General features: G+C 35.7%; 1 protein-coding gene across 1 annotated transcript in view; it reads right to left on the reverse strand.

The window, feature by feature from the left end:
* Positions 1-12,706, reverse strand: part of DNAH9 (dynein axonemal heavy chain 9) — a 572,299-nt gene that overhangs the window by 38,667 nt on the left and 520,926 nt on the right. The window contains exons 63-64 of the mRNA XM_074264740.1: positions 11,661-11,852; positions 7,381-7,572 (exon numbers count right to left, since the gene is read on the reverse strand). Coding sequence (XP_074120841.1) covers positions 7,381-7,572; positions 11,661-11,852 — 384 coding nt within the window. The remainder of the gene's footprint in view (positions 1-7,380; positions 7,573-11,660; positions 11,853-12,706) is intronic.

Raw genomic sequence — 12,706 nt, forward strand, 5'->3', positions numbered from 1 at the left:
TATCCAATTCTGAGAGTGCAAGGTTAAGATCTCCCACTATTATAATTTTGCTGTCTATTTCTTCTTGCTACTCTATTAACTTCTTTAGGAAGTTACATGCTATACCACTTGGTGCATATATGTTTAGTATTGATATTGCTTCATTGTCTATGCTACCCTTTAGCAGGATATATTTTCCTTCCTTATCTCTTATTTAGATCAATTTTTGCTTTTGCCTGATCTGAGATAAGGATGGCTACCCCTGGTTTTTTGATTTCACCTGAAGAATAATAGATTTTGCTTCAGCCTTTTACCTTTACTCGGTATATATCTCCCTGCTTTAAATGTGTTTCCTGTAAACAACATATTGTAGGGTTCTGACTTTTGATCCAGTCTGCTATCTGCCTCTGCTTAATGGGAGAGCTCATACTATTCACATTTACAGTTAAAATGGCTAAGTCTGTATTTTCTGCCATCATACTATCCCCAGATTATGCTTTTTTTCCCTTATCCCCCCCTGAACCCCTTCCCCAGTATTAAACTTATGGGCCCCAGTTGCATCACGCAGACCTCCTTCTTTAGTATTGTTCCCTCCTCCCTTTAATCCCTTCCCCTTTCTTGTACCCTTCCCTTATTACTCTTCCTTTTCCCTTTTCTTCTCCCATTTTTTAATGAGGTGAGAGAGAATTCTCTGTAAAACAAACATGTCAATTATTTTCTCTTTGAGCCAACTCTGATGAGAATTAATATTCACACAATGTTCCTCCCCCACTCTAACTTCCCTGAGATATGATAGGTTTTCTTTGCCTCTTCCTGGGATGTAGTTTCCCTCTTTTTATCTCCCCTTTTCCTCTATCCCATTTCCATTTCTACATCCCTTTTTTATTATATATCAGTAAAATCAAATTATACATGTGGTCTTTATGTATATCCACAACAGAAATACAGTTCTCTTAAGAGTTCCTTTTACCTTTTTTTTTTGTTTCCCTTGAGCCTATGGTTGCAAATCAAATTTTTTTGTTTAGATCTGGTTTTTTCCTTAGAAACAATTGGAATTCTTCTGTTTCATTTAATGTCCAACTTCTTCCATGGAAGAAAATGCTTAGCTTAGCTGGGTAGTTCATTCTTGGCTGTATTCCAAGTTCTTTTGCCTTTCAGAATATCAGATTCCAGGCCCTTCGATCCTTTAATGTAGAGGCAGCCAGATCTTGAGTGACCCTTATTGTGGCACCTCGATATTTGAATTGTTTTTTCCTGGCTGCTTGTAATATTTTTTCCTTAGTCTGATAGTTCTGAAATTTGGCCACAATGTTCCATGGAGTTTTTTTTTTAAGGGTCTTTTTCTGAAGGTGTTCAATGAATTCTTTCAATGCCTATTTTACCTTCTGGTTCTATTACCTCTGGGCAGTTCTCTTTGATGATTTCCTGTAAAATAGTATCTAGGCTTTTTTTTTTAAATTATAATTTTCGGGAAGTCTAATGATCCTCAGGGCTTTTTTTTTTTTAATTATAATTTTCGGGAAGTCTAATGATCCTCAGATTATCTTTCCTAGATCTATTTCCCAGGTCTGTTGATTTTTCAAGTAGATATTTAATGTTTCTTTCTATTTTTTGGATTTTGCTTGTCTGATTCTTAGTGTCTCAATGAATCATTAGTTTCTATTTGTTCAGTTCTGATTTTTAATGAGTTATTTTCTTCATTAGCTTTTTTTTAACTTCTTTTTGTATATGTTCAATTGAATTTTTAAATGAGTTGTTTTGCTCTATAGAATTTTTTTCCATTTCACTAATTTTTTTCCCCCTGAGTTATTTTATTTTTCCAATTCACAAATCCTACTTTCCTGGGAGTTCTTTACCTTTTCCAATTCACAAATTCTGTTTCCCTGCACTTCCTGGGAGTTTTTTACCTTTTCTATTTCACATTTCAGGAAGTTGTTACTCTCTTGCATTGCTTCTCTTTCCTTTCCCCATTTTTCTTCTAACTCTCTTTTAAGATTTTTAATAGTCTCTTCTAGGAGAGCCTGTTGTGTTGGGGACCAACAATTGTCTGGAGACTGCTATTAGTCTTCTTGGGGTTGAAAACTCTTTCTGTATAGAAGCTATAGATTGTCCTTTTGATATTTTTACTCATTTTTAAAAAAATGTGTAGGGTCTGCCTTCAGGGCTAGGAGGTTACCAGCTTCCTCTGCAGAAGTGGGATAGTTATATGGACCGCCTGCCAACTGGGTACAAAGAGTGTACAGGTACAGGAATGTTCTGGGAAATAGTTCTGCATTGGAAGTGACTTTGGCCTGGAAGGCTGAGCTGCTGGGGTGCCCTGCAAAGAACCCCACTGTGCGGATTAATGACTTCCCTAAAGCAAGAGGCTGAGCAGTAAAAGTATCACTATCCTGAGCCAAAACCAGCTGTGGGCATTAGCAGTTGCCTGGCGAATAAGTCTTGCAAGGCATTGGACATGGCTCTGCCCAAGGAAGCACAGTTGTGCTGGGGAAGTTCTGTTGCCCCAGGCCAAGCCCACCCACTGTTCTGATTAGAGGCTGCCCTGGGCTGTGCCCCGTTGCCATGCAGATTTGCAACTGCCCTGGCAGTGCTGCAGAATGCAGGTGCACAGTTGAGCTGGTCTATGCTGAATCACTTCCGTTTTTTTTTTTTTTTTTTTTTTTTTTTTTGGAGGGGGGGAGTACAGCCAGATCCTGTTAAGTTCTGGCATTTTTAGAGTTCCCCGTACCTCTGGCTCTAATCTCTCTGCTGGTCCACTGCTTTATAATCAAGGCAAAGAAGTCAGCCTATGGCAGTCATTTCCACTACTTTTCTACCCACAGAGTCTACCCAGTCCCTGGTCTGCTCAGGATGCCAGTTTTTCTGTTCCTGCCCCTCAGAACAAACCTGCTCTGGCAGTCCTCCAGATTATCTTCTTCTGGTAAGTCGTTGTAGCTTTAATTTTCGTGAATTTTGCCAGTCAAGCGCTATTTTTGAGGCTGAATTCAAAGATTGGTAGTGAGGGCATGAGAGGAGCTTAAAGACTAAAGAGTCACTTGTGCCTTCTCCACCATCTTCATCTACTCATTTTCTAATTCTTTGCCACCACAAAAAGCTGCTACAAACAGAATTTTTGCACATATGTGTCCTTTCCCCTCCTTTATGATTTCCTTGGGATACAGACTCAGTAGTTTAATAATTCTTTGGACATAGTTCTACAATGCTCTCCAGAATGATTGATCATTTCACAACTCCACTATTAGTGTCCCAGTTTTTTCCACATTCTCTCCAATATTTATCATTATCTTTTCCTTTCATTTTAATCAATCTGAGAGATGTGAGGTGGTACCTCAGAGTTATTTTAATTTGCATTTCTCTAATCAATAGTGATCAAGAACTTTTTTTTTTATATGACTATAGATGTCTGTTCATATCCTTCGACCATTTATGAATTGGGAAATGACTTATATTCTTACAAATTTCACAGAGTTCTTTATATATTTTAGAAATGAGGACTTTGTCAGAAACACAGACTAAAATTTTCCTTAGATTTGTACTTCTCTTTTAATTATAAAGGGCTAGAACTGAGCAAATGCACTTGGATAATGGAGCACATGAGACTAATTGCCAATTGGATGGTTCCTTATTAACTTGTTTGAAGGTTGACCCTCCCCAGCTGTGCTGATTTGATTGGTGGGACAAAGAGGGGGAAGTGATGTGGTGAGGGGTAGGAGGAGGAAGAGGAAATTGAGACTCTCACTCTCTCTCTTGTGGTATTGGAGGGAGGAAGGTGTGTGGGGAGATTTAATCCCCTGACCTTGACTGTAAAAGATCAAGAATAAAGATGTTTAGTGATCCTGACTCTGGCTGATTTCTGGGAAGACAGAGTTCCATCATTTAATGTTATTTGTTGGTATTATTTTTGCAAAAAAAATTAATATGATCAAAGTTGTCCACTTTGCCTTTCATGATATTCTCTAGTTCTTCTTTGGTGACAAATTCCTCCCGTCTCCAAAGATTTGATAGGTAAACTATCCCTTGTTCTCCTAGTTTGCTTATGATATCAGCCTTTGAATGAATTGTGTATTTATTTTGACCTTGTTTTGGTCTGGGATGTGAGATATAGGTCTATGCCAAGTTTCTTACATTATTTTTCAGTTTTCTCAGGAATTTTTGTCAAATAATATATTTTTATCCCCAGAAGCTGGAGTTTGGGGGTTATCAAATATTATATTGCTATATTTATTGTTGTCATGTATATTTAACCTATTCCACTGATCTTCTACTCTATTTCTTAGTCAGCACCCATGGTTTTGAGGACTATTGTTTTATAATAGAGTTTTAAGTCTGGCACTGCTAGACTATCCTTTGTATTTTTTTTTTTCTCATTAATTCCGAAATTCTTGTCAATCTAAGCTTTTCTTAAATGAGCAATGCAAAGAAATAGAAGAAAACAATAGAATGTAAAAGAGAAAAAAAGATTTCCATGATAAAAGATCAAAATGGTAGGGACCTCACAGGAGAAGAGATTAAGAAGAGATGGCAAGAATACACAAAAGAACAATACAAAAAGATCTTTGTATGATGAACAGTTATGAATGACTTAACTATAATTTGCAATACAGAGATCCAAGACAATCCCAAAGAACTCATGATGAAAAATGCTATACACATAAGAAGAAAGAACTGATGGTATCTGAATACAGAGTGAAGTCTACTATTTTTTCTTTTCTTTTCTTTTTTTTTTTCTTTTTCCATTTTTGGTTTGAATTTTCTTCTACAAAATGACTAATACAGAACTATGTTTTATTTGATTACACATGTATAATGCATATCAGATTGCTTTCCCTTTCAGAGATAGGGAAGAAGAGGGAAAGAAGGATAAATTTGAACACAAAGCTTGAATTTAAAAAAATTATGTAATTGGGGTAAAAATAAAATATTTACTTATTAAAAAAGGAAAGAAAGTTATTCACATCACCAAAAAGCACAAGGGTATGGTTACTGATCATTTCTGGAGAATGAAGTCACATGGACCTTAGGAATTATGCTAAAAATAAGACTAGTTAAGGGATGAAATTGAAATCCTAAATGGTGAAGCTATTAAATCTCTTGCACTTAGTATGTTAGCTAATTTGGAAAACTCAACAGTGGACACTGATTTGGAAAAGATCGTTTTATGTCTTAATCCTAAAGGAGGACAATGGCAAGGGATGTTCAAATTATTAAAACATTTTCTCTCATTTCATATGTCAGCAAAATTATGCTTTTGATTCTGTGAGCTAGACCAGCAATATGTGAACCAAGTAGTACTGGAAGAGCAGGTGGGTTTTCAAAGAGGCAGAGGAACTAAAGATGAAATTGCTTGGATTTTATTCATTGGATTATAGAGAAAGTAAGGGAGTTCCACAAAACATACACACACACACACACACACACACACACACACACACACACACACACACACACACACAAACCTACTTCTGTTTCATAGATTCCACTATTACCTTTAACTATGTGTATCACAACAAACTGACAAGTACTCAAAGAAATGCCAGATCATCTTACTTGTTTCCTAAGGTACCTGTATGCAGACCATGAAGCAACAGTTAGAACTGAACTTGGAACAACAATTGATAGATTTAATATTGAAAAGTAGTACAACAAAGACTGTATTTTGTCACTTTGTTTATTTAACTAGAGGCAGAGTAAATCATGTACAAAACCCTGGGATGTACTGTCCCACAAAAATATATATTGTCATGGGAAGAAAGTAAGTTCATATCCCCTGAGCTCTGGGTTCATGTTGTTGTACTTAAAATCATTCTTGGCACCATAGTTCAGCACCTAATTTTTTTTTCTAGTTAATTTATGAGTTATATCAGCCCTGGAATTCAAACCTCTTTAGCACCCTCTGCCCCTGGAATTCTGCTCCAGGGTGGGAAAGGGTAGAAATTAAACCGTGGAGAGTTTCTTTTAACAAGAGGATAAAGACTAGCTGTTCCCTCATCTCCTACTCAACTGCACTCCTCTGGGCTTCATCATATCCCCACACTAGGCATCTTCCTATGTTTCAACTTCTCTACCATTAGATTGTGAGCTTCTTGAATGCAAGGACTGTCTTTTTTTTTCTTGGTGTCCCCAATGTTTGGTATAGTGCTGACACAACAGGCATTTAGTAAATGGTTATTGAATTATGAGTATCATTTTAGTGGCACAAACCATGTCTCCTATATTTTTTGTAGTCTCATAGGATGGCATTAGGCAAAAAATAAGGAAGCACATATCTTAAACTTGTTGATTGACATTAAAATACATCAGAACTCTGGACAATGTAGTAATTGCAGTGTCAGTAAAGTGTCAGTGATTTCATGCATTTCTCCCAGTAGAAAGGTGGTGTAAATAATGGATGCAGAATGAAGTATTTTATGACATTACAAAGGCAATGATTTGTTTTGCTTAATTCTTAATTTTCTGATTCTAGAAGTGCTCTATTGAGATGAGGATGCCATTGGAAATTAATAACAATGAAAGCAAAGAATATAGGTAAAATGTTTACATAAAATGCCTTTTGATTTCTGAGTAATAAATTGGAATAGGAAATTTTCCTCATCAAATTAACTTGATTACCTATTTTCTCTTCAAGAAAAATCAGGCTTAGAGTACATAAGGAATCTAGGTGTTGCTCAGAAGCCTCTAAGATGGTGCTGTTCATTGCCTATCCTCTAACTTGGTGATGTGAAACAAATAGAAATGGAGGGCCACTTATCTGTACATAAGGATCCCTGTAGGACAAATCATTTTTCTATGTATCTAATCTAAATGATTTAAAATTTATTTTATTTTCCTTTATATAACTCACTCTCTTTTTGTCCAGAGATACTATTTTTTTAGAGCTTAATCATTTTTGCAGTATCAGTAAGCATCAGCATGGGTAGAAGGTCCATAAAGTACTGGTCTATTGAAAAGTTTGAGGATGATTATGAATTTAGCAGAAGTGAGCTAAATTCTTTATTGTGAATTTACATTTACTATGTCTTAGTCATTTAAAAATTAAAGCAATGAAATGCATTTCTCTGATATATTTGTGAATGAGAACATATACATTAAGAACTATAAAATCCTTGTAATAAAAATGAACCAACTTAAGATTAAGAATGAAATATAGAGGAATTCAATAAGCTTTCTTAAGCAAGAAAAGAGAATTCTTGAAAAACATTCCAGCATGGCTGTTCCAAAATGACTTTGAAAGTACTGTTGGAATATCCTAAAAGCATTATGCTTTCAAGAGTATTTTAGGCTGGAAAGAACCTTAGAAACTTTTTAATCTTACCTCCAAGTACTTTATTGTAAAGCAGAGGAAACAAACCCAGGGATATTAAGTTCACATAGCACAGCCAGAACTAGAAATGGGAAGATTACCTGGTGATAACTGTTGTAGTCCATATTGCCTGGAAATGGGAATCCTGGAGCCAGAAACATTTCTCCTTCTAACATTTCTGGTTTAATGAATTCCTCCAGGTATGTTCGGCAGAGCTTCCTGTCCCAGTCATCTGTGATGTGGCCTCCATACATGATCTCACCAAAGAGATAACGCAAATCATCATAGGGTACCTGAGAAGCAGGGAAGATGATTTCAGAGAAGAAGAGTGAAATTATTCAACATAGGAATTAATGTGTAAATGAAATAGGTTGATGCTTAAAGAGTGGGATTTCAGGTACAATGAAATGTGGGAATATAACAGCTTTGACAGCCCCCAAATGACTCACATTTCACCATTTATTTCCTCTTTTTCTAGTAACATGTGGTTGAATTTTATTGGAGAAAATCACACAACCATGCTGACTCTACTAACATTTTTGCTCTCTAATTTCAACTATGGCCTCAATCCCACAAAATACTTTTTTATTCTTTCCTAATTGATTCACACATTCTCCAGGACAGCTGTACTCCTTATTCTCAGAAGAAAATGCCACTTTATACTTTCCTGATAAAATAGAGGCCATTCAATACGAGTTCTTTCATTTCCTTTATTCTACATTCAAACTCTCTTATATGTGAATATATTATTCCCATTATTTCTTTTGTTCTTTAATAAAGAATTGGTCATTCTCATCAGAGCCAACACTTGTACTTAAACCTTGCATCCCATGCTCTCTCTTTCCTCTGGCAGATTGTTCTTCTCTGATATGTGAGAGAAATGCATTTATGAACATTCTGTACTTTGTTTCAGTTGGTCAACTATTTGTCTGAAAGGCTTGGTGGTTGTGTTGGCTGTGTACCTGGAATAGTTAATTTTCAAAAAAGCCTGAGTCAGCTCAAACTCTCTCTTGGTATTCAAATTAGAGCAACATAATTCTTTACTCATGACTTCATGCATACCTTTGTGAGGTAGCCTGGAAAAGGATTGTGGGACTTTCTACCCCTAAGGCTATATCAACTCCCCAAAACTGAATCTGGTTTTTTGGTATTGTTTGTTATTTTACACTCCAGGTGTTTAGCATGGAACTTCCAACCTTGAAAGTTTTAAGGGCCAGGAAAGCAAAATACAGGAATGTGGGAGTCAGAATCCAGGTTGGATTTTATAGATAGCTCTACAAATACTCTGAGGAATCAGGAGTAAGGAACAATTTTCAGAAGGGATCTTCAGCGTCCCAGTCCAGTGGAAGGACTCATTTGGCAGCAATACTGTCTTTGGATGTGAACTTGATGGAAACAATGCCATGTAGGAACTGAGCTAAATAATGAGCTTAACCTTCTTGCCAAGACAAAAGCTATATGGGAGGGATATGTAACTGAGTTATTGGGGGAAATATTTTTATATTTTTTCTTGCTATATCTTTGAAATAAAAATTCTTTTCTAAAAATCATTAGAGGTTGTTATTAGTTTTCCTAAGATAGGGAGAACTACAAGTTGATAGTGGCTAAAGCCATTGGTAGCAGAGCAAAAGATTGCTTACAAGCCTCAAAATAACCTGAAACTTTGAAGGGATGCCTGCCTGCCTTGAGAGAGTGGGTCTGGAATGTGCATGTTATATATAAAAGTTTGTATTAAGATGGCAGAGAAAAGAAACGTTCCAACACTTTTAGTATATCTGAGAATTTGGGGAAGGAAGGGATGTTACAGACTTAGCATGGAGAGAATGGGGTCAGAACATTTGTTACACAAAGAAGATCTGAAAAAGAGAACTATATGAAACTCTGAATATGTCACATAGAACTAGTGTATATATATGTGTGTGTGCATGTGTAGCTATCTGCATATCTATAGGATACATTTAATGTGGTAGTACCATCATTGTCCTCCTTATTTGTATCCTCTTCTAAACTTCCTCCTGCTTTCCTCTGGGTGTTATAAAACTTTCATTTTTACTCTTTCCTTTCCTTCTCTTTTGCATCACTATCTGTGCTCCACAGCTCTCCCTCAGAAGCATAGCCAAGCAAAGTATATTTGTATTGTATTGAAAATATCTGAAAATATATCAACAATCTATCGCCTCTCTACCAAGAATCTGGTAGCATGCTTCATCACCAGTCTTTTGGAGTCATTCATTATTGGTCACTGGTCAGTGCATATTTTAATATTATTTTCCTATATAAAACTATAGTATTAAATAATACTTCTTATTCTGCTTACTTCCTTCTGTCAAGTCATATAGTTTTTTCCCAAATTTCTCTGCATTTTTCCTTTTTTATCCTCTTATTATAGTAATATACCATAATTTTGTTATCTACTTTCTAGTTCTTCACTACAATACAAGGTACTATTATAACTTTTTTTTTTTTTTTTTTTTTTTTTTTTTGTACCTCTTGATCCTTTTGCACTGGTCTTTGATCTCATTTGAGACATCTGAATAGTAATGGTATTTCTAGTATTCACAGCGTTTAGTGACTTTTTGCATACATTACTGTTAAGATTGTTACAAGGTGCTAAGTCACTGGAATAGATATAATTATCTAATTTAGCATGGTTTAGTATGATTGATCTGATCCTACAAGGAGATGTTATGGGCCAGAACTTGAAACAAGGTAATGTACTTAGTTCAGTTCACACCTTTAAAGGAGCTCATACCTTTAAAGGAAATGTGGTTCACACATTAGACTTCACACCTTTAGAGAGCATATATATATATAGGAAAGGAAAAGCCTTATAGATTCCCAACTAGCAATGACTTCCAGGAGAATTCAGAAGCCCACAGAAGCCCACAATCCCACTCAATGGGGTGGAGTCAGTCAATCCAACTTCCACCTTTGTGCTGGCTGGAGACGTTTGGACAAGAGCTCTTGAAATCAATCTAAGAAAGCTACTTTGAAAGAGAAAATAAAGGATCTGGACTTTAACTCCTGGTTGCATTTGAGGTGATTATTGAACTGAAATAAAATGAAGGCTGCTTTCAGAAGCCCCCCCCCCCCAAGAAATCAGCTTAGAGAGAATGATTACAATCTAGAGAACAGAACATTACACAGTACCATCTAAATTGATTTCCAGAAAGACTGGACCACTTCATAGCCTGATCTTAGTGTTTGTTCTCCCACATCTTCTCTTTTGCTTTTCCCTTTTTGTTTTGTTTTGTTATTTTTCACTTATTTAATGGATAAACTCAGTTTGTTTTTTTGAAGTGCTTAATTTGGAATATGTTTTAATATAGTTATTTTAGCCTCTCTTTAGAACTGCCTTTCATAGTCTTTATAAATTTATCTGTTGCAAGATTTATCTTATATAAGATTTTCTTTATGTTGGAATCAAATACCAAATATCTTGGTTATCAGACCCCTTTACCAGAGAAATTTGCTATGAAGACCCTCCAACATCCTGCTTTAGTTAAGACCTTTCCTCCTAATTCATAGTTAGATAAAATATTTTGGTCCTCTTCTACTTGGTATATTTTTATATCTAGGTAACATATCTTTCTGGAGCTTATTGAATGGCACATATAGGGAGATATTAAATCTAATTTTTCCCTGATTTCTAGTTTTCTCAATAGTTTTTACTGAATGGTAAATTACCCTAGTAGTTTATGTCTTTAGGCTTATTAAAAACTATGTTATTGTGTTCATTTAACTTCTGGAGTTCCTAATATATAATATTTGTCAACTCTTCTATATTTCTAATCTATGTCAAATAGTTTTGAATATTACTTCTTTAAGCGTAATTGAAATCTGGTGCTGCTAGGTATTCTTACTTCCCACTTTGAGTCAATTTCCTTTTACCTCCCCCATTTTCTCCTTCATTATAAAAGCTTTTCCTTGTCTTTTTTATATTAAATAATTTATTCCATTCTACTCCCCCTTTCTTCCAGTAAATTCCTCCCTCACATCTTAATCTTTTATTTATTTTTTTTAAGGATATCGTGTCTTCATATTCAAGTCATACTTTAAGACCATCTGAGAAATGTTGCCTAGCACTTTATGCCACAAGGTAGTCCTGTAACCTATGAGATTACTATATATGGGTAGGATGAACCCTGTCTATATATGAACCCTGTATTCATATCAGGGTAATTGTCCCTAAACCTAAATACCTCTTGTTAGAAAGTTTTGAGTGGTAATCCTTCCTTGGGACTGCTTCTCTTTTTCCACCAAAAATGGCACTATATTTTATATCTGAATTAAAATTATGGGAAGGTTTGGACTTGGCATTCCTATCTATATATTTATTGATCCTGGTTTAAATACCCATGATTTCATTCATTATCCTTACCTTTGCATTGGCCTCAAGAAAGTTATAGAGTACATTCACTGAGATGGTAAGATCTCCTGTGTTAAAAGGGTAAGATCGATTCCAGCCTTGAGGTCCAAATTTGTGCCTTTCTGCCACTACGGCATGGAAATAACAAAGTGCAAATAGGATACTCTTAAACTCTGTCTCTCGGCTACACATTTCCAGAGTATCCTGAAAAAATATAATTGATTCAGATTTCTTTTTTTTTTTTTTACTTAATAATTTATTATTATATATATTTTTAATAATATTATCCCTTGTATTAATTTTTCCAAATTATCCCCCCCTCCCTCTATTCCCTCCCCCTGATGACAGGCAATCCCATACATTTTACATGTGTTACAATATAGTCTAGGTACAATACATGTGTGCCAATATCATTTTCTTGTTGCACAATAAACATTAGATTCCGAAGGTACATGCAACCTGGGCAGACAGATATTAGTGCTAACAATTTACATTCACTTCCCAGTGTTTCTTCTCTGGGTGTAGCTACCTCTGTCCATCATTGATCAACTGGAAGTGAGTTGGTTTTTCTTTATGTTGAAGATTTCCACTTCCATCAGAATACATCCTCATACAGTATTGTTGTTGAAGTGTACAGTGATCTTCTGGTTCTATTCATTTCACTCAGCATCAGTTGATTTAAGTCTCTCCAGGCCTCTCTGTATTCCTCCTGCTGGTCATTTCTTACAGAGCAATAATATTCCATAACCTTCATATACCATAATTTACCCAATCATTCTCCAACTGATGGACATCCATTCATCTTCCAGTTTCTAGCTACAGCAAAAAGAGCTGCCACAAACATTTTGGCACATATATGTCTCTTTCCGCTCTTTAGTATTTCTTTGGGATATAATCCTAATAACAGCAATGCTGGGTCAAAGGGTATGCACAGTTTGACAACGTTTTGGGCATAATTCCAGATTGCTCTCCAGAATGGCTGGATTCTTTCGCAACTCCACCAGCAATGTATTAGTGTCCCAGTTTCCCCACATCCCCTCCAACATTCATCATTATTT

This window comes from Sminthopsis crassicaudata, chromosome 4 (genome assembly GCF_048593235.1).
Source record: "Sminthopsis crassicaudata isolate SCR6 chromosome 4, ASM4859323v1, whole genome shotgun sequence".
Lineage (NCBI taxonomy): Eukaryota > Metazoa > Chordata > Mammalia > Dasyuromorphia > Dasyuridae > Sminthopsis > Sminthopsis crassicaudata.